The 19,354-nt window shown below is 39.4% G+C and overlaps 1 protein-coding gene across 1 annotated transcript; it reads right to left on the reverse strand.

The window, feature by feature from the left end:
- Positions 1–291: 291 nt before the first annotated feature.
- On the reverse strand, positions 292–18,134 carry LOC107291853 (calcium/calmodulin-dependent protein kinase kinase 1-like; the record flags this gene model as incomplete). The annotated part of the gene is made up of 3 exons (XM_015820886.1): positions 17,679–18,134; positions 5,282–5,329; positions 292–345 (listed from the first exon to the last, which is right to left on the reverse strand). Coding segments are annotated over exons 1-3 (558 nt in total), but the record flags the coding sequence as incomplete, so codon positions are not given.
- Positions 18,135–19,354: the final 1,220 nt, after the last annotated feature.

A 19,354-nucleotide genomic window follows, 5' to 3' on the forward strand; every position in this document is an offset into this window, starting at 1 on the left:
AACATAATTTTCTCTTTCTTTCTATTGAGTAATTATTCTTTTTCTTTTTAAATATTGTTCAATGGCTCAACAAATCTGGAAAGCCATTTTGTGTGGGAGATTATAGTTATTCCAGCTCATAATGGAAATGGGGAACATTTTAAGCAATTAAAACAATAACATAGGCAACCTTCCCAAGCTATTACCTCTAACTGTGTAGGAATTCAAAGGTATCAAAGAAAATGTCCCATTATTGTCCCATGTCAGTCTCATTCATATAGCAATGGATCAGGAGAGGCACTTGCAACTTACATAATATTGATCATCATTTTCATTGTATGCCAGCTTCACAACTCCATAAGAACCCTAGAAATAAACACACAATCAAAATCACTTGTTTCATTGACCTGCTCTAGGGAAAGATTCAGTCTAAAACTCTGTTTCAAGATGGAGATTGTCCTTCTAAAACCCACTCCCCACTGCTTCTCCCCTCTATTTGGCATTTTTTCATTCTTCCATTCCTTGCTTTGCAGATAGATTATAGAGCAGAGTGGGCAAGCAGATTTTGAATATTTTGCAGCCCCCTCCTAAGCCTTCTCTGGCGGTGATCTGAAATATGGAGGTACATTTTTTCCTACTATAAAACTTCTAAAAACAGACTTTATGCCGTTTTCTTTTTTAAAAAAAAGATAAGAAAAACCACAATTATTTCTCTTTCAAAACTCTGCAATGCTTTTTGCATCTCTGAACCCCCCAATTAACTTCCTCCCCTCCCCATAAATGTCCTGCAGCTTCTAATCACTGTAAAAATAATCTGGTCCACGGGTCCACTTCAGATGGACATTGCTTTCTGCTTGGGTAAGGAACTGCCTGAAATAGAGCAGTGTTTGGATGCTGTCATCCAGCAGAACAAGGCTGGGGATCTGTTTTTGATCTCTGCCAACTTTTTAGGCTGCCAAAAACGGCTTAGTGCTTAGAGGTTGTTGGCAGCTCTGCTCTAAAATGTAGTGCTATTAAAGAAGATAATTCCTCTCTCTGATGGTTGTACCCTTCCATTCCTGATGTCTGCTCTTTATTATTCTCTGTATGGAAGGATAATGATGCAAGATGGCCAGACCTATTATTCTTCTCCAGTTAGGGGAGTGTGTGTTTTGTCTTTCTTTCCCCACTTTTTAAAATCTATATGTGACCCATGTATTTGGTGTCAGAAAAAGAAGTAAAAAAGGATGAGGGGTGACATGATAGCAGTGTTCCAATATCTGAGGGGCTGCCACAAAGAAGAGGGAGTCAAGCTATTCTCTATTGTCCTGAAGGCAGGACAAGAAACAATGGATGGAAACTAACCAAAGAGAGAAGCAACCTAGAACTAAGGAGAAACTTCCTGACAGTTAGAACAATTGATCAGTGAAACAACCTGCCTGCAGAAGCTGTGAATGCTCCAACATTGGACGTTTTTAAGAAGAGACTGGACAGCCATTTGTCTGAAATGATATAGGGTTTCCTGCCTGAGCAGAGGGTTGGATTAGATGACCTCCAAGGTCCCTTCCAACTTTTATTTTTTATGTTTTTTTATTTTTGTTTTTTTAATTATTATTATTATTATTATTATTATTATTATTATTATTACTACTACTACTACTACTACTATTATTAGCTATAAAAAGGGATCGAGCAGGCCAATCAGCTCCAGATTATGAACTGCTCCAGCATTCTACATTTTTTTGCAACAATCCAATTCTACACCTACTGAGCCTTTGACATGGGGTCTTTGTGCAGGGAACTTTTTGTACACCTTCTGAACATTGACATGGGGCCTTTACGCAAGAAACCTCTTGTACAACTTCTGAACATTGACATGGTATCTTTATGCAAGAAAATTATGATCTCTAGACAGTTGAGGGACAATATTAGAAATGTATTGGACATTTTAGAATGCTTAGAACAACAAAATGGAAAACAAGCAGGGTTGGTTTTTCTGTATGCAGAAAAGGCCTTTAACAATTTCAACTGGACAAGCCAGCTTCCAATTCATTTTCCTCAAATATATGTTTTTTTTAACAGAAGGCAGTCATAACAGGGGCTCTAATTGGTGCCAAGGAAGGCATTTGCAGGCACACTCGTGCCCATCTTTTGCAGTTTCCAGGAGTCAGCAGGACCAATTTTTTTAAAAATGAAAATGTAAGAGATGTTAAGGGACAAAACTGAAGCCCTTAAAGCAGAAGGTTTCACAGGATCCTGCAGTTTCCAAACTATTTACCACAGCAGTCCTTATATATATATATAATAATAATAATAATAATAATAATAATAATAACAACAACAACAACAACAACAACAACAACAACAACAACAATAGTAAAGTTGGAAGGTACCTTGGAGGTCATCTAGTCCAACCCCCTGCTCAGGCAGGAAACCCTATACCATTTCGGACAAATGGCTGTCCAGTCTCTTCTTAAAAACCTCCAGTGTTGGAGCATTCAGAATCTACCCATTATAGTACTGTCATATGTCATAATGCTCGTAAAATAATCACATGGCTGGCCTGATTTTACAGCCCTTTTTGAGGCAGTCATTAAGGGAACCCCACAGTCATTGTGAATGCTATGATTGTTAAGCAAACTAATGGTTTGCTATGGGCACAGTTTTGCCAAAACTCAGAAAAGCTGGTTTTTGACAAAACCGTTGTAAAATGTGGTCACGTGACCGCGGGATATTGCAAACAGCCATAAATGTGGTTTTATTGCTGAGCATCTGAAGTTCGGTCACATGACTGTGGAAGGGGCCTGACTGTTGGAACTCTGAATCCAGGTTGTATGACCCCTTTTTCTGATCAGTTGTAACTTTGAACAGTCATTAAACAACCAGTCGTAAGTTAAGGACTACCTGTACTTTATACAAATGCAGTGTTAAGTGTTATTAAATATCCTGTGATGCTGCCGTGAGTTCTCCACAGTGCACTGGGGCATTGAGGTACACAATTTGGGAATAGGGGTGGTGGTGGCCTAAAGGCTTAAGGGACCTTTTCTACCTCTTTAAAAACTCCCCCCTCTTTCAGTGAAGTCTATCTTGGATTCTGATTATTCCACCTTTGGGGTGCAGCTCTTAAAGCCTACAAAAAGATAAGTGGGCCTCACTGAGCAAACAGAAATCATTCTCCTCTGGCAAAAGAGAGATATCTCCCCCCCCCCGAGAAAATGTCTTCATTTAGGCTACCACCTGTAATTCTGCTTTTATTACCAACTTCCAGGTAGGGAAACTATTCACCTATTCACTCTAAACCGCCTTCCAGCTCTGGGACACTTCTGAATTGAGGAAACAGTTAAACTACACTGCATCTGAATGAAAATAACCAGGCCCATTGGCATGGTTGAAAAAGGTTGGCCTTTTGAAGTTCCAACAATTGGCTGCATTAAAGGTGATTAAAAGTCTTTATATCATGTCTGAACACTCCAGGCAGACAGCCAGGGAAAATCCTCCTAGATGAAAAGGAAAGTGTAACAGTAATAATTACAGTTCCAGGTATAATGATAATGATAATGCAAACCAATAATTATTATTTCCTTACCTGAGCTTTCCTCATGAAAAATGGGGGTGATAAATACCAGTATTTTCTTTCTAAAATTATTATTTGCAATTCTGAGGGTGGAAATGTTTATAAAAATGCTTGTTCCCCTGGTGAAGAATTAGCCCTGAAGCTAAGCAAGGTTGCCTGGCCTTGAGTGGAAGATTTCCAGGGATTACCAGGGCTATAAACTAGAAACTATTAAAAAATTTTGAAAAGGCAACAATAAACCAGTGATGTTTTGCAGCTAAGCTTTTTGGATGTGTCTGTAAAGTCACACACACACACAATCAAACTCAACCTGGAAACTTTACTTTAAAATTATTTAAATCTAAAGTTGCAGACAAATAGTTCTGAAATTGATTAATAATACAATCAACAATGTATTTTTGATATTATTGGCACTAATACAGTACTTATACAGAGTGCTCATACTTGCACTCAAGAATTTGCACTCAACTTCCTGACAGTTAGAACAATTAACCAGTGGAACAACCTGCCTCCAGAACTTGTGGATGCTCCAACACTGGAAGTTTTTAAGAAGAGACTGGACAGCCATTTGTCTGAAATGGTATAGGGTTTCCTGCCTGAACAGGGGGTTGGACTAGATGACCTCCAAGGTACCTTCCAACTTTACTATTGTTGTTGTTGTTGTTGTTGTTGTTATTATTATTATTATTATTATTACTATTACTACTACTACTACTACTATTATTATTATTATTATTATTATTATTATTATCATCTCATCCCCGAGTCCTTCTTCCCTGAGTCCCAAGTGTAGTGCTTATGAAGTCAATATGTCCACAGATATCCTGCAAGCTCCAATTACACCTAAGCTTTAAGTTAGATTCTTTTAAGTGAAAAAAAATTAAAAATAGGAAGCTAACATGTTACCAAACCAATTGTCAAGGTTCCGATTGACAGAGACAAATAAAGCAGAACTCCGAGGCTTGCAAATTCCTCAAAGAACATTTTTATTGATACAGAGTATTGGTACTTCAAAAGTGAAACCAAGTCTGAAGAGATGCATAAAAATTCCCTAATACAAAGTTAAGAAATCCCTCCGCCAAAGCTACGCAAGCAACTACGTTTCCCCACTCAGCTTATTGGCGGGCTTTTCATGAAACGCCCAGCCTGCAATCTCGGGAGCAGCCGATGACCTTGGTTCCCATGAGAGAAAGTCCGAGAGAGAAAGTCTGTTTTGTCCAGCACAGGAGTAGGCAACCTTGGCTCTTTTATGACTCGTGGACTTCAACTCCCAGAATTCCTGAGCCAGCTTGGCTGGCTCAGGAATTCTGGGAGTTGAAGTCCACGAGTCATAAAAGAGCCAAGGTTGCCTACCCCTGGTCTAGCGCAACACCTGGCAAACCCCCTCACTCTGTGCTATGTGGCAACTAGGAACGAGAAGGAAAAAGATGGCTGCCACCATGCTCATTCTAAAGTTGACACCACTCTTCAATTCAAGAATTATCCTTCCTACAAAGAATTCTTCTGAATTTTGTTCCACCCGCTTCATGATGATACTTTTTTTCAGCAACAAAATTGAGAGTGTTTTAATTATTTCTGGTTTTAGAAATATTTTTTAAATTAGTTTAGTCTAAATTCCTTAAATACTTTTAGAAACTTAGAAGGAGACAGAAACTTTACTGCAAAATATCCAAGTGACCTCCCAGTTAATTTCAATCTACATTCTGTCCAACCCTGGGGAATAAGAGAATAAGATGCTATAAACCTTACCTTTCCTATTTCACTTTTCAGTTTGTATTGATTCAGCTGCACACAATCCTGTGGATTAAAAAAGATAAACCAGGTTAGTACGGGAGGGGGAACAAAAAATAGAAAGCCTGAGATGTAGCTTCACTTCTCTCTAAGCTCCTCAAAATAATGAGAAGTGACAAATATATTTTGGGACCTCACTCACTAGGGAAGATAAGATATAAATATTTTTAAGCAGCAATGCTTCCAACCTGCTTCTATTAAAAAAATAATTACAGCAACAGACAGAACAGACAGCTTTGCATGAAGGAAGTTGCCCAAGCATGCTCCCAATGAAGAGTAAAGTATCAAAAATCCTCCATTATTTTGTATTTTATTTCAACTTTTTTTTGGCTTTAGAAACTGGGTAACTTTGAATAAGTTCAGAATCTAAGTAAGGTCAGACTGACTATTATTACTGGACAGAAGGTTATCCAAGAAATCTCAAGACTGGGAAATTGAAAACACCATTCCAGAAGGTGACAATGTCTGTGTCAGGTCTGCCATGCTGGTATGTCTCCAATGCTTTGCTAGATGCCAATCTGCCATATTGCAACAAGCGGGAAAGGACTGTGGGCTGGGCATAAGGTAGGAGGCAGAGGATGGGGAAACGAAACTACTCTTCATGCTGTCCCACGCAGCCAGGGATTGTTACCAAAACAATTTATTTGAATACCATTAGACATCAATTGATAACCATAGGGAGTGGGATGGGAAGTCAGGGGAAAAGTTAAGCAGATGCTTTGGGGGTGAAATTCCAGATCCAGCTTTGTTGCTGGATTGTATTGCTGCTGCTGAGAAGATTACATGGATGTGTCCATAAAATCTTCGAAGTCCCTTCCTCTGAGTCAAATTTCTTTTTCTGCAGTACTTTTACCAATGCACAGGAGATGACACACTTACCTCTGAAATAGCTTGCATATGGAAGGGAATAAACAATGGAAGGAACCGAACAGTAACATTAATAACCCACAGTTTTGGAATTAATTTTAACAATGCTACCAATCAAACTATTATTCAAGGGAAAGGGGATCTGAAGCAACAATTGAAAATGGCGGCAAGGGAAGGGACAGGGAAAACATTTTAGCCCTTTTTACAATAGACAAAAAGCTCAAATTTCATAGAAAAACAATAAAAGATAGCTGAATTTGATTAAGGCACGATCTCAGTTTCTTAAGTTATAAGGGGGCTATTCCACATATACATTGGGAAAACAAGAATAGAACTCAGATAGGAGGCTGTGAGGCTCTCTCCCTCATTGGAATAACCCAATTTTGGGGATACTGGAGTTGTATTGTATTATACATTTCTGGTTCCACCTGCAGCCACAGGCTGGACAAGGTCATTTCCCCCCAACCTGGACTTTCTTCAGAGGAACGGACAAAGTGCCAGAATGACACTGTCACCATTGCTCAGAATTTTAGGTCCATGCACCTATAGGATCAAAAAAGCTAGAGCAGGTGATCTCCAAAGGTCCTTCAATGCCATAATTTTATTTACTCTTTGATTCTATGCTGTAGCACTAAATCTCCTGCAGTGAACATGAAATAGGAGATGATTATAATTCTGTGAAACGTGAATGACACAAGAAGGAACAATGGGTTCCTTTGAAATACGGAAACAGAATTCTCAGGAAATAATTATCACCCTTCCTGCTCTCCTCCCTTCCCTATAAATAGCTACTCATACACACTAAGAGGAAACCTTTTAATGTAGTGTTTCTCAACCTCAGCAACCTCAAGATGTGTGGATTTCAACTCCCAGAATTCCCCAATCAGCCATGAATTCTGGGAGTTGAAGTCCACATACCTTAAATTTTTGAGGTTGAGAAACAGGGTTTTAACATTTTCCTATTTCTATTGATGAGAAAATGAGTTCTGGAAGAGGTCTTCGGCTACATTTTGTTCCTTTCTAGGAGTGTCGCTGAAGTTCTCTCTGCATAGAACTGAGCACCCCTGTCCTATTTTACAGAGGTATGTGCAGTCTGCAGTGGGGCAAGAATATTAAATAAGACAGCACTCCGTAAACAGCATTTCCCAAATTTTCTGCTTTCTTAGGCAAATGCCAATATTGCTAAGTGTGTCAGGTGCCAAATAATATATTTTGGGTTATGACTCATAATAGATGATACAGAACTAAAGAAAATGTTGGTAGCTCATTATGACTGTATTGAGCAGTCTGATCATAGCCGCAATTAACACTGCAACCACCAACATACAGGGTGATTCTTGACTTACAACTGTTCGCTTAGTGTCCATTTGAAGTTACGAGGGAGCACCCAAAAAGTATTTACAACCTGTTTCCGAAGTTATGGTGTGTGGACACCTCCTCCCATTGTCCTGGGAGTGCATTTTGGGTGCATGGCAATCAGCCCACATTTACAGCCATTTGGACTATCCCACAATCATGTGACCACAATTTACTTCTGGTTTTTAGCAAATAGGGCTCATAGCTCGTGGGATTAACAACTGCTGTGTTTGCTTAATGACTGTCCCAAAAAAGATCACAGAAATGGGTCTGTCATGTGATGTCCTGCTTTATGACCATCATGACTTGTGACTGTAATGGACAGGCTTCATTACAGCCATAAATTGAGGACTACCCATACTAGTCATGAAGTATATCCCCTTAAATAAAATAGCACTCATTTCCAAGTAAACAGCAATATGCTCTTTGGAAAAGAAGGTTCAAATGAACACTTCCTTTTAATTCAAATTAATTTTAATTCAAATTCAATTTGAATTCAGTTTAATTCACATTACTCCCATCTGGAACAATGTACATTATTGTACAAGGGGCCTTCTTCCTTGCCTTATATCCTTTGCAGGAAATGCCTCATTCTCATTTGCTATCTCACCAACTAATTAAACAAAAATTCTCTTTTGTTTGATGAAAATGCCTGTAGGTCATTAAAACAAATTACAGATGATCTACTCTGAAACTCCATTTATTGTAGTATAGTATAGTGAGGGACCTATGATCTTCCAGAAGCTAAAATAAATTCCATCACACCTGAGCAATTAGGATGCTGACTGGAATTAATGGAAGTTAGAATACTGCATAACTCTAAGCCCACAGGTTAGAATTATAAGTTGGTTTTTGGAATAGCCTTACTGGATGACTTTTTGACAAATTTAAATTAGATATGGAACTCTTGGTTAGTGAGCCTTCCAGTACTTGATTCTGGCTAAAATGGATTGTTTACAATTTAGATATTCCTAATTATTTCAAGGTGAGAGCCAGTTTGGAGTAGGGGTTCAGGCACTAGGCTACAAACAGGAAGACTGTGAGTTCTAGTTGTCTTAGGTACAAAGCCAGCTGCATGACCATGGGCCAGTCACTGTCTCTCAGCTCTAAGAAGGAGGCAATGGCAAACCATTTCCAAAGATCTGCAGGAACTACTCCGGCAGCCTCCAAGAGTCAACATTGACCCTGAATATCAGTGTAATTTGTAAATCCCCAAAACAGATTACTTTGAATAAAACTGTTGTGCAAAGATCATTATATTTATATTATATGCATCTCTATCTAGTAAAGTTCCGAAACAGCTTTCTCTTATATTATGCATTACAGCTGTTAGCACTATAGATTCAAAAACAAAATTGGTTTTTGCAGTATGGAGGAGTTCATAAAACACCCGTCTGTAGCTCCTTAAAGCAGCAGTGCCTTTCCCTCCGGTTGTAGTTGCTTGGTGTTTTGGGAACTTGTTTGTACACCATGAAGATTTTCCCCCCTTTGAATCAGTGCTACAGAGCCCTATTTTTTATCTGCACAAATATGCAGGCAAGACAATGTGAAGAGAGAAGCGCATATGCTGTATGTCCCAAGCCACACTGCTACAGAAGGAAGTATCTCAGCAGGAGAAAACCTACTTTTTAGAAAACCATTCCCTTCTATGTGAAAGGGAGGAGGGTCTCCCACGTTTTGAACAAAATGTCCTTACAACTGGGGCCTCTAGAAGACTGCAGCTCCTGACTGATGAACTTATCCAGCTGGAAGAGGCTGAAGAAGAGCCCACAAACAAGAATCACAATAAAACCACAGGATAAAATATCCTAAAAGCAGCCAGAACATCTTCTAGTCTACTAAAAAAGTGGACTAAAAAAAAAAAAAAAAGAACAGTCTCACTTTCAATAGGCATATAGTGTCACTTCTCATATATAAATTATTTTATCTCCAAATAAATGGGAATCTATAGAGAAATGCCTGAAAAAAAATCTAAATAAGTTGGCAGGCTCATCGTCATGTAACAATATTGCCTATTCAGATAATGATGACTGAAGAAGAGAATATAGTAGTCTGGCATGCCTCAGGTTACCATGGCAGAGCAAAACAGAGATTTCCAACCTCACAGCCACCTCTTAAAATCATATTTTATGACCAACCGCAGGACTTTCTTACATGAACTTTATGTTCTCATGAACCAGAACATTTGCAGAAAGTGTGGCGAGAAAATAACATTGAAAATTGCTATCAACCAAACCCTGACTTTATAATGTTCAGGGACTGATACACATAAACAGAAGAAAGATAGTTATGGCTTAAGGTAGCCATAAACTAGCTCTAGATTGAATGTTCTCATTGGTCAGAACCTGTCGTTATCATGTCTTTATTATATTGCTATCTAAAATCTGGAGTTGAACTGGCAATAACATTTGCCAGTTTGGACTTTGGAGCTAAAGTTCTATTCTTTGAAGTATTCAGCAGTTGCAACAATGGCTGGCAATGAGCACAATAACCCAACTGCCCTTTTATGCAACATACTGGTATTAGGTTGATGCTGTTGCAATACGAAAAATTAAAGTGCAGTGAGACAATTAATCAAAAGTCCCAATTCGTTCAATTTCAGAATGCTCTTCTGTGAGAGCAAGACCATGGATAATATTTATTATGACCAAGGTATTCATACAAAATGTTACCCACAATGTAAAATAAAGAAGGATTATTTCTTTGTATTGTTTGTGTCCTGCAATGTGCAAGTCATATGTATAGTATGGATACATGCCACAGGGAATTAAAATTGGGCTGTAAGGTTCTGGGAGAGAACAGTCAAATGGTGGAGTGGAACCCAAAAGAAACCAAGATAATGTCTAAAGAAAAAGGCCAGAATCAACATATTTAGAAGTCCAGCTTGTATTTCTATTGACCCTCTAGCATCCGAATTGAAACAGCTGCTGTAATCCACTCTCTGGCCACCAGTGAATGGTGGCATTGTAAGCATAGGTTTCTGGAACTTTGTTGTTTCCTAGAACTGGTTCCTAATTTCAGGCATGATTTTTTTTAAAAAAACACAGATGAATTTTTTTGAGTCCCTAAAACTGAGGTGGGGAACTATGGCCCCTTTATGACTTGTGGACTTCAATTCCCAGAATTCATGTGCCAGCTTGGCTAGCTCCGGAATTTTGGGAGTTGACGTCCACAAGTCGTAAAAGGGCCATAGCTCCCTACCTCTGCTCTACAGGAAAAGCAGACACTCATGGCCAAATCAGGCTCAAATGGCTCTGCTTATGGCTGCTAACACAGCTCCCAGTTACCAAACTAACTCTTGTTCCATTTCTGCTAGAGTTGACATGGTAATACTTGCTTGTGAATAAACCTGAGAGATTTTTTTTACAGAAGCTCCCTTTGTCAACCAGCTAATAAAAGTGAATGGAGGATGGTTATAAGGAGGGAAAGAAGGCTTGTTCCTCTGACAAAGCCATTCACAACGGAGAGAAGGAATTAAAGAGGCTTTAGCTGCAGCCCTATGCAATGCAGAAGCTAATCTATAGACTGAACCAAGGATTAGTGGATCAAAAAGCAGGGCAAGGAATGATGCTTGACAGAACACAGGATTTGAGCCAGATGGCATACAGACAGAATCTGAAATCAAGGTTAGATCTGAGCAACAGTTTGAAACAAGCCAGAACTCAGGAGAGAACTGTGGGAAAAGCCAAAAAATAAAATAAAAAAGTAGAGAAAAGTAACACTACAGTAACATAAGATGCTATACTAGGAGGCAGAAACAACTGTGTATAGAAGAACATACTGTACTGTAGGGCTTATAAAGACCTGTCAACTCAAACAAGATGATATTAAAAGTCCTTCTCTCTTCCCTATCCAGGAGAATCTAATCCCCTCCTTGAGTCGATAATGCAGTCCCAGGGTTTCAACATATCTGCCGCACCGTTCAGTAGCTCACCACAAAAGGACTCTGAGAAAAACAGATCTTGTACTACAAGTAATTCTTGATTAGGAGGATCAAATAAGAGGCTGGCTGGCTGGACTCACTCCAAGATCAGAAGCCTACCTGGCTTGCCATATAGACTAGAGCAGTGGTGGCGAACCTATGGCACGGGTGCCAGAGGCGGCACTCAGAGCCCTCCCTGTGGGCACGCGCGCAGTCGCCCCAGTCCTAGGCCTTCAGCTGGGTTTTATAAAACCTTTTCTCTTTAGGCCTCCGCTGCCACGCGCAAAAAAAAAAAAAAGGTTCAATCAATCAGTCAATTTCAACTTCTCACGGGAAAAAAAAAATCTTGCAAAGTTGGAATTGATTGATTGAACTTTTTAGTCCCACCCAGTCTGCCGTTACCACTGCGGCCACGCCTACCCAATGGGCCACGCCCAGCCAATGGGCCACACACACCCGGCACTCAACGATGCATAAGTGGGTTTTGGGTTGCAGTTTGGGCACTCGCTCTCTAAAAGGTTCGCCATCACTGGACTAGAGAGAGGAACAATGACATATAAATCTAGCAATTCATCATACTTTCAATTGCACAGTGGGGGCTGATGTTACATGGCTCTTTGGAGGAAAAAGTGGGGCCTCAAGGCAACTTGAAGAAATTATCCTATCCTCAAGAGTTAAATACAAGACTGAGGGGTCCTTGGTGCTCTCTGAACTTGGTCATTTTCTTGCAGCCATTTCATTACCCAAACTAGATAACATCATCAGCTGATGATGTTAATGAACCATCTGCAAGAAAACCAAGCTCAGAGAGCACCAAGGACCCCTCATTTCAACCCTGAGCTACAAATATTCTCCTTTATTGGCACTAAACATATGATTCTCTAGATGCAAAAGAAAGAGGAAGATTCTGACTACTTGATTTTAAACTGCATTTAGCTGCCTACTGTTTGGTTTGGATTATGGAATGGCTGTTGTTAAGAAATGAGAGAATCAGAAGGATGTGGTCTGCATAGCGTGGTTACTTATGGTAACCAGTTAAAGTAAATGTAGATTTAAATGATTTTTAAAAATCATTATACCAGGGATGACATATTACAGATATAGAATAGATACAAACAAATCCAGGCTATGCCTGAAAATTGATTTGATTGGGAGCTGCCCAGAGTTTGATTATATATAAATGTTTTAAATAAATAAACGAAATACATTTGTTGGCCTCAGCCCAAGAAGCATTTTACAGAAAGGAAATACCCAGCCTAAAAAAAAAAGGTTAACATATAAAGACTTGATTAGTGGGAAATGGAGAGTTTAACATGAAAGCAAGAAGGTAATTGACTGCAGAGGAGATTAGTTTCAATAATTTTCATATTTATATATTTATCAAATGTATTGGCTAGCCATCTTACCACAGGGTAACTGTGGGCTATATGCACAATTAAAAGAAAGAATTGGGATAGATTAAAAAAAGAACAGAATATGACAAAACAAAATTTGAAAATGAAATGATGTACAAACGACGAGCCTATGATTGTCCAAAATGTATAAGCTTTTGTTAAGATTTGAAGAAGAGCAAGTTAAAAATGTATGACCTCCAAGGTCCCTTCCAACTCTGTTATTCTGTTATTTCTAAATGTGAAAAACATCAAAGGACGTTTTGTTATGCAGGGTGGCCTTGTGAAAACACAAAAAAGATATTTGACACAAATACTGTACATATATTGATGCAGAGTTTTAAAAATTAATATTCAGATGAAACTGGACCTGTTTTTACTAGGATTTATGGACAGCCAACTAGAAAAAGCTCATGGACAACTGGTTTTATATAAAACAACTATATCGAGGTTATTATATGCATAGAGAAGGAAGAACACAAAAATATCTGCAATGGAGGAATGGACTGTGAAGATGGCAGAGTTTGCAGAAATGATTGAATTGCCTTAACAGAGTAGCATAACAGAGTTGGAAGGGACCTTGGAGATCTTCTAGTCCAATCCCCTGCTCAAGCAGGAAACCCTATACCATTTCAGACAAATGGCTGTCCAATCTCTTCTTAAAAACCTCCAGTGATGGCGCACCCACAACTTCTGAAGGCAAGCCCTTCCACTGATTAATTGTCCTCACTGTTAGGAAGTTTCTCCTTAATTCCTGGTTGCTTCTCTCCTTGATTAGTTTCCATCTGTCGTTTCTTGTCCTGCCCTCTGGTTCTTTGGAAAATAGGTTGACCACTCTCTTCTTTGTGATAGCCCCTCAAATATTGGAAGACTGTTTGACTTGTTTGATAAAGGAGAGAACTACAATTGCTTTTATAAAATAGTGGAAACCCTTTTTGGACTTTTTGCTGAAAATGGATAAAATGAACAGTTGATTTGGGGATTTATTGATATAAACAGATTGGAAAGAAGGAAACCATAGTATGCAGTTTGGGAAGATGGAGATGGTAATTACTGTGTTAAGTAACTGCTGCACAGAAGACTTGAAGTTGCTGCTTTAGACTTTGCTTTTTCTTTCTCTTGTAATCTTTCACTTTTTAAACTCCTGTATATTTTCTTTCTTTTAATACTTTTTCTTTTAAGTTTCTGTAGGTTTTTAAGCCTATGTAAAATCTTTTTAAATAAACATTTCTTTAAAAAAAGAAAGAAAATTATCTTGTCCCCTGATTCCAAAATCTCATCCTAATGTTTTACATTTTCTTCTGGAAGCTTTGAAAAAGACAGTTAAATCACCAGAAACAGCATATCAAAATCTAGCTGCTTTCAGCTGATGCAATTGGCTTTCTAGCTCTATTACCACAGAAAATATGTCATCTCTTCTTGCCAAAAAAAATGTGTCACTGGCTGGGTATGCAGAGGCTTCAAATGGCACCCGCTTTTGCTGTTCCTTGTTTACATCATGCAGTGGGAAGCAGTCATCCATCTTCACCTTCAACTGATGGCATTGATCGATTTCATCTTCATTTTTGCCAAGATGAATAAATTAGGTTGCATAATGAGTATAACTGTAGCAGTGTGGATATACTGCCTCTGGGGACTGACAATGACAAATGACTAGGAGGTGTTGCTTTTGAAGGCATTCTTAGGCTTCGGAAGGTTCTGGGGAGATTGGAAGAAATTTGTCTAGGAAAGCAGGTAATCTTCAACACATACATAATGTATTATACACACATAATGTGCCTGTCAAACACTCTGATGATTTAGGTGGGGGCCGGGAGAGAACAGGAATTGCAAACAGGCCAACTCTTTGATAAAGCAAATGTTTAAACTAATCTTCCCTCACAAATGAAGGCGAATATACGTGTCCCGGGATAATGTTGCAGGATCCAATCTGGGTCAGTCACCAGGACCAGAAGTTTTGTCTTCTGAGCTTTCGGACACTTGCTGGAGCCCATCCTCAGGGAACTTCTCTCTAGCAGAGTCTGTGCTTTGGGCTATTCTGTGGGTGGTGTTTATATGGTGCCTGTCTTGTGTGGTTTTTTTCAATCTTCCCTGATCTGGTACTCAATCTGGTACTCAATGTGCTCAATCTTTACTCAAGACTCCCTATGGCACAGTATTGGTTGGGATACTTGTCAGCTGAAGTCCAATACATCTGGAAAGAATTAAGAGTAGCCTGCTGCGGCTGTTACATATAAGCTGGGTTGACAAGATCAGAAATGAGGAGGTGATAAGCCGCCAAGGGAAATCATCAAAACAATTAAAAAAACGAAAATTAGAATATTTCGGACATGTGATGCGACACCCAGAAAAATACGGCATACTCCATTTAATCCTCCAGGGAAAGATTGAAGGCAAACGAGGTCCAGGCAGAAGAAGAACATCATGGCTTCAAAATCTAAGGGACTGGTTTGGACAAAACTCAGCAGCACTTTTTCGTGTGGCTGCTGATAAAAACAGGATCGCCAACATGATCGCCAACGTCCGATAACGGATATGGCACAAGAAGAAGAAGCAAAAAAATAATACTGCAATGTGGAGATTCCTGCCCATCCAGCCCTCTTTCTTGCCATTCAGCATTCCGTTTCATCTCTCCCCTATTGGTCTTTCTGAAAATCTTTTAAAAAGAAATTTATAGAGCTCAAGATGCTGCTCCCCCCACTCCAGTTATGTATGGCTTTGGATTACATCAATATCAGAAACAAAGAGAATGTCTTGCACATAAAATGCCTATGTGTGCTTTGTGCTCCATGCAGGTAATCCTTAAGACTAGTCTACTGTCTACATCAGGGGTAGTCAACCTTGGCTCTTTTATGACTCGTGGACTTCAACTCCCAGAATTCCTGAGCCAGCTAAGCTGGGTCAGGAATTCTGGGAGTTGAAGTCCACGAGTCATAAAAGAGCCAAGGTTGACTACCCCTGGTCTACATATACCCCTATGGTCACATGACCGCATTTCAAGTGCTTGGCAACTGGCTCATCTTTACAACGGTCATGTGCCTATGATTTACAATGTTTTTTGCCAGTTTCTAGTCTTTCTGGCTGCTTTCTGGCAATAATTGGGCATAGAAATATACTGATTCACTTAATGACTGCAGTGGTTGCTTAAAGACTGCTGCATTCACTTAACAACTGTGGCGTTCGTTTAACAACTGCCCAAAAAAGTCATAAAATTGGGTCATGGGCTGCCTTGATTTACAACCATCATGACTTACAATGCAAATTATGGGCTCCATTACAGTGATAAGTTGAGGACTACCTGTAAATACTGAAAATAAAACATGCCACATCTATTTTAACTCTGTCAGTCAGCAGTGATGGAAAAGATGAATTAAAGATGAAAGGAAAAGGCAGGAAGGGTAGACCCAGAAACCTAGAATAAATAGCTATGTCTTAGAGACAAAATCAGTCATTCTGCTGTTAGTCTTCATCAATGTCACACTAAACTCCACTACTAGCGACAGCTTTCTGTTTAAAAAGAAATGTGGTAGATCACAAAAACAATGTCTTCTAGTGTCTTTAAATAGACTCATTCTTTGGCCTTCTCAGGGACCTTTGACAATGTTTGAAAAATAGAAACAAACACGGGCAGAGATCAGAGGAAAATATGATGATACTTGCAGAAGATAACCACAGATTGAATTAGAAATATGGGATAAAGGAATCTTTATTAGTATAATTATTCTTAACAGAAGATTGAATAGCTTGTCTTTAAAACAGCTCTGTGTGTAGGTACACTGGAGATACCTAATGGCTTCCTGTTTCATATTTTCAAAATTGCAAATTTCTGATCTCCCAAAATCAGGGACCCCTTTTTTATTTACTACATTTCATTGGCTTTCATCACAGCATGTCTTAAACAACTGAATTTTCCCTTATTGATAAATTTACATAGCAATATAAAAATAGTTACTATTATTACAAAGGAATTAATCAACCCACACCTTGTATATATTTGGAAAGGTATGTCACAGGCCTGACTATGAACCTCTTTCATTTCATGGTCATTTTGCCTTGACAATTTATATTAAAATACTTTTCTTCTAGGCACAAATATAAATATATCTGCCAACTAAGAGCAATAGACAAAGGAGACTTGACTTAATGAAAGCTGACGCCACAATACATCAGCTAGTTTTTGTGGTCCAGCGAGAGTGTTACGTGGACGGTTGGCAGTTATCAATAGTGTAGCAACCACACATTCTTTGCCTGCATTAAAATATTGAATTGCTTGCTTTCCGCTCTTATGTGAGTCCTCTGGGAAACGCTACACACGTCATCCAATAAAATAATAATCAGCTAGCTACCGCCACAGAGAAAACTTCCACAGATATGTGCCAAAGCAGATGCACCCAAAAATGATGGTAGAAAGAAATGGAAGGGGCAGGTGGTAAAATTATGATTCAGATACTGGTAGCTAGGAGGAACGCTTGCATTAATTATTAGGAATAGGCTGGATGGACCTTTTTGCATTGCTGAACTAAAGTCATTCCCAACAGACATGTCCCAAAGGTGCTTTTTCAAAAGGCAACTGGACTGTCTTTGTTTTTTCTCTTGAACACATTTTGTTTCTCATCCAAGAAGCTTCTTCAGTCATAACTAAAGAAGGTTCTTGGGTGGGAAGTGAAATGTCTTCAAGAGAAAAAACAAAGACAGTCCAGTTGCCTTTTGAAAAAGCACCTTTGGGACAACCATGACCTGGATGACTGAGAATCTCCATAGACATTCCCAACTGACATAATAGCTAGCCATCAGAACGGGTCACAAAGAGCAAACTTACCGCAGCATCCGAGATAGAGACTCGGTGGGACTCTATTGTTGGCCTCCTCCCTGTTCGTGGTGAAATATGTGTGGAGGGTCCCGTGGCATATGGACCAAAGTCTGGAAGATCAGAGGAACTCAAGTAATTCCCAGTACTCTTTTCTTGAAGGGAATACTTCCTGCCAGTCAAAATGGGCCTTTTGGGGACCTTCTTTGGCTCATGTAGCTCATTGGTGTCATCCAGTTCTTCAGAGGTTCCTGAATCAACACTGACCCCATTCCTTTGGTTGTTTTCAGCTGTGCAATTAGATAACAGAACAACAGTTTCTTCTATTGCTTCCTGACTATTTGGTTTAATTCCATTGGGACTAGCTGTTACAGTGATGGCAGCTACTCTCTCGGCAAGCTCCATCTGAGCATCTTTGCAACCCATGTCTGTGGCTTGACCAACAGACTCTGCTATAGAATCACCCATAGTTGACTCCTGGCTTTTTATGTTATTAGATGATGGTGTAGGCCATCGGGACTGAATAGTTCATTTGAAGAGTCCAAGGTGGGGGTCTTGGCCACATGGATCTCTGGAAAGAACTGTAATAAGGAAAAGAGAAAGCAAAGAGGAAGCCATTATTTTTAAACCCAGGATAGCAGGAGTAACAAATTGGTACCTTCCAGATATTTTGGACCACAACTTTCATAATCCTTTGTCACCAGTTATTCTGCCTAAAATTCATGAGAACTGAAATCCCACACTTTTGGAGGGGGCTAGTGAACTGCTGTAACGATATATTTGCATTTCTTCCATTTTCAACCCCAACCCCCAACCATCTTGATCTATCTGTTATAACCTGTCTCATAAATATATTGCTAGCCCTTTTTTTTTTAACCTTTGTGGGGTGCTAACATATTTCTGGAACTTTTTTCTCCAATCCAATATTGGAATGGGACAATTTGCCATAGCCAACTTGCCGCAGCCAACTTGCCATGGCCAACTCACCACGGCCAGTTCGCTGCAGCCAACTCGCCGTTGGACAACTCACCATGGCCAATTCGCCACAGAACAACTCGCTGCGGGACAATTTAACAATTTTATTTCATTATTTAAAATAAATAAAAATTGTTTTAATTTTTGCCATTCACATTTCATTCTGTCCCCCCTTTTGCGTCCTTTCTTTAGTGATTCTATTCTACCATTTCTTTGATATTAGTGTAACTCTTGTCCCGCACTGAGTTGTCCTGTGGCAAGTTGGCTGCGACAAGCTGACTGTGGTGAGTTGGCTGCGGCAAATTGTCATAGACGCTCAATACTTTCCAAATGTTGACATCCAATCTATCTGAAGCTCACCAGATGGAGAAGCTGCTCTAGAAATGAAAACACAAGGTTGGGAAGAGGTGGATCCTACTTCTATTACACGCTCCCTTAATAAGGCGAGTCCCAAAAGGAAGACCATAAACCAATATGGTTCATCATTCTTCAACTACTAAGTGCTTACAGGAAACTCACAAACAGGGAATGGAGGACAATATTTGCTTCCTCTTCCCTAGGAGCTAGTATTTAAAGAGTGTGGGCTATGATTCGGAAGCTGGTATCAAGACTTTGTTACAAGGGTGATGAGTGCACCATTGGGAGACACAAAAGAACAGGTAAGAGATAGAGCTTTTTGGCTAGTAGATAGTGTAATCCTCCATTAATTTATT

The sequence above is a fragment of the Protobothrops mucrosquamatus genome, unplaced genomic scaffold (assembly GCF_001527695.2).
Source record: "Protobothrops mucrosquamatus isolate PMUCROS unplaced genomic scaffold, P.Mucros_1.0 scaffold1200, whole genome shotgun sequence".
NCBI lineage: Eukaryota > Metazoa > Chordata > Lepidosauria > Squamata > Viperidae > Protobothrops > Protobothrops mucrosquamatus.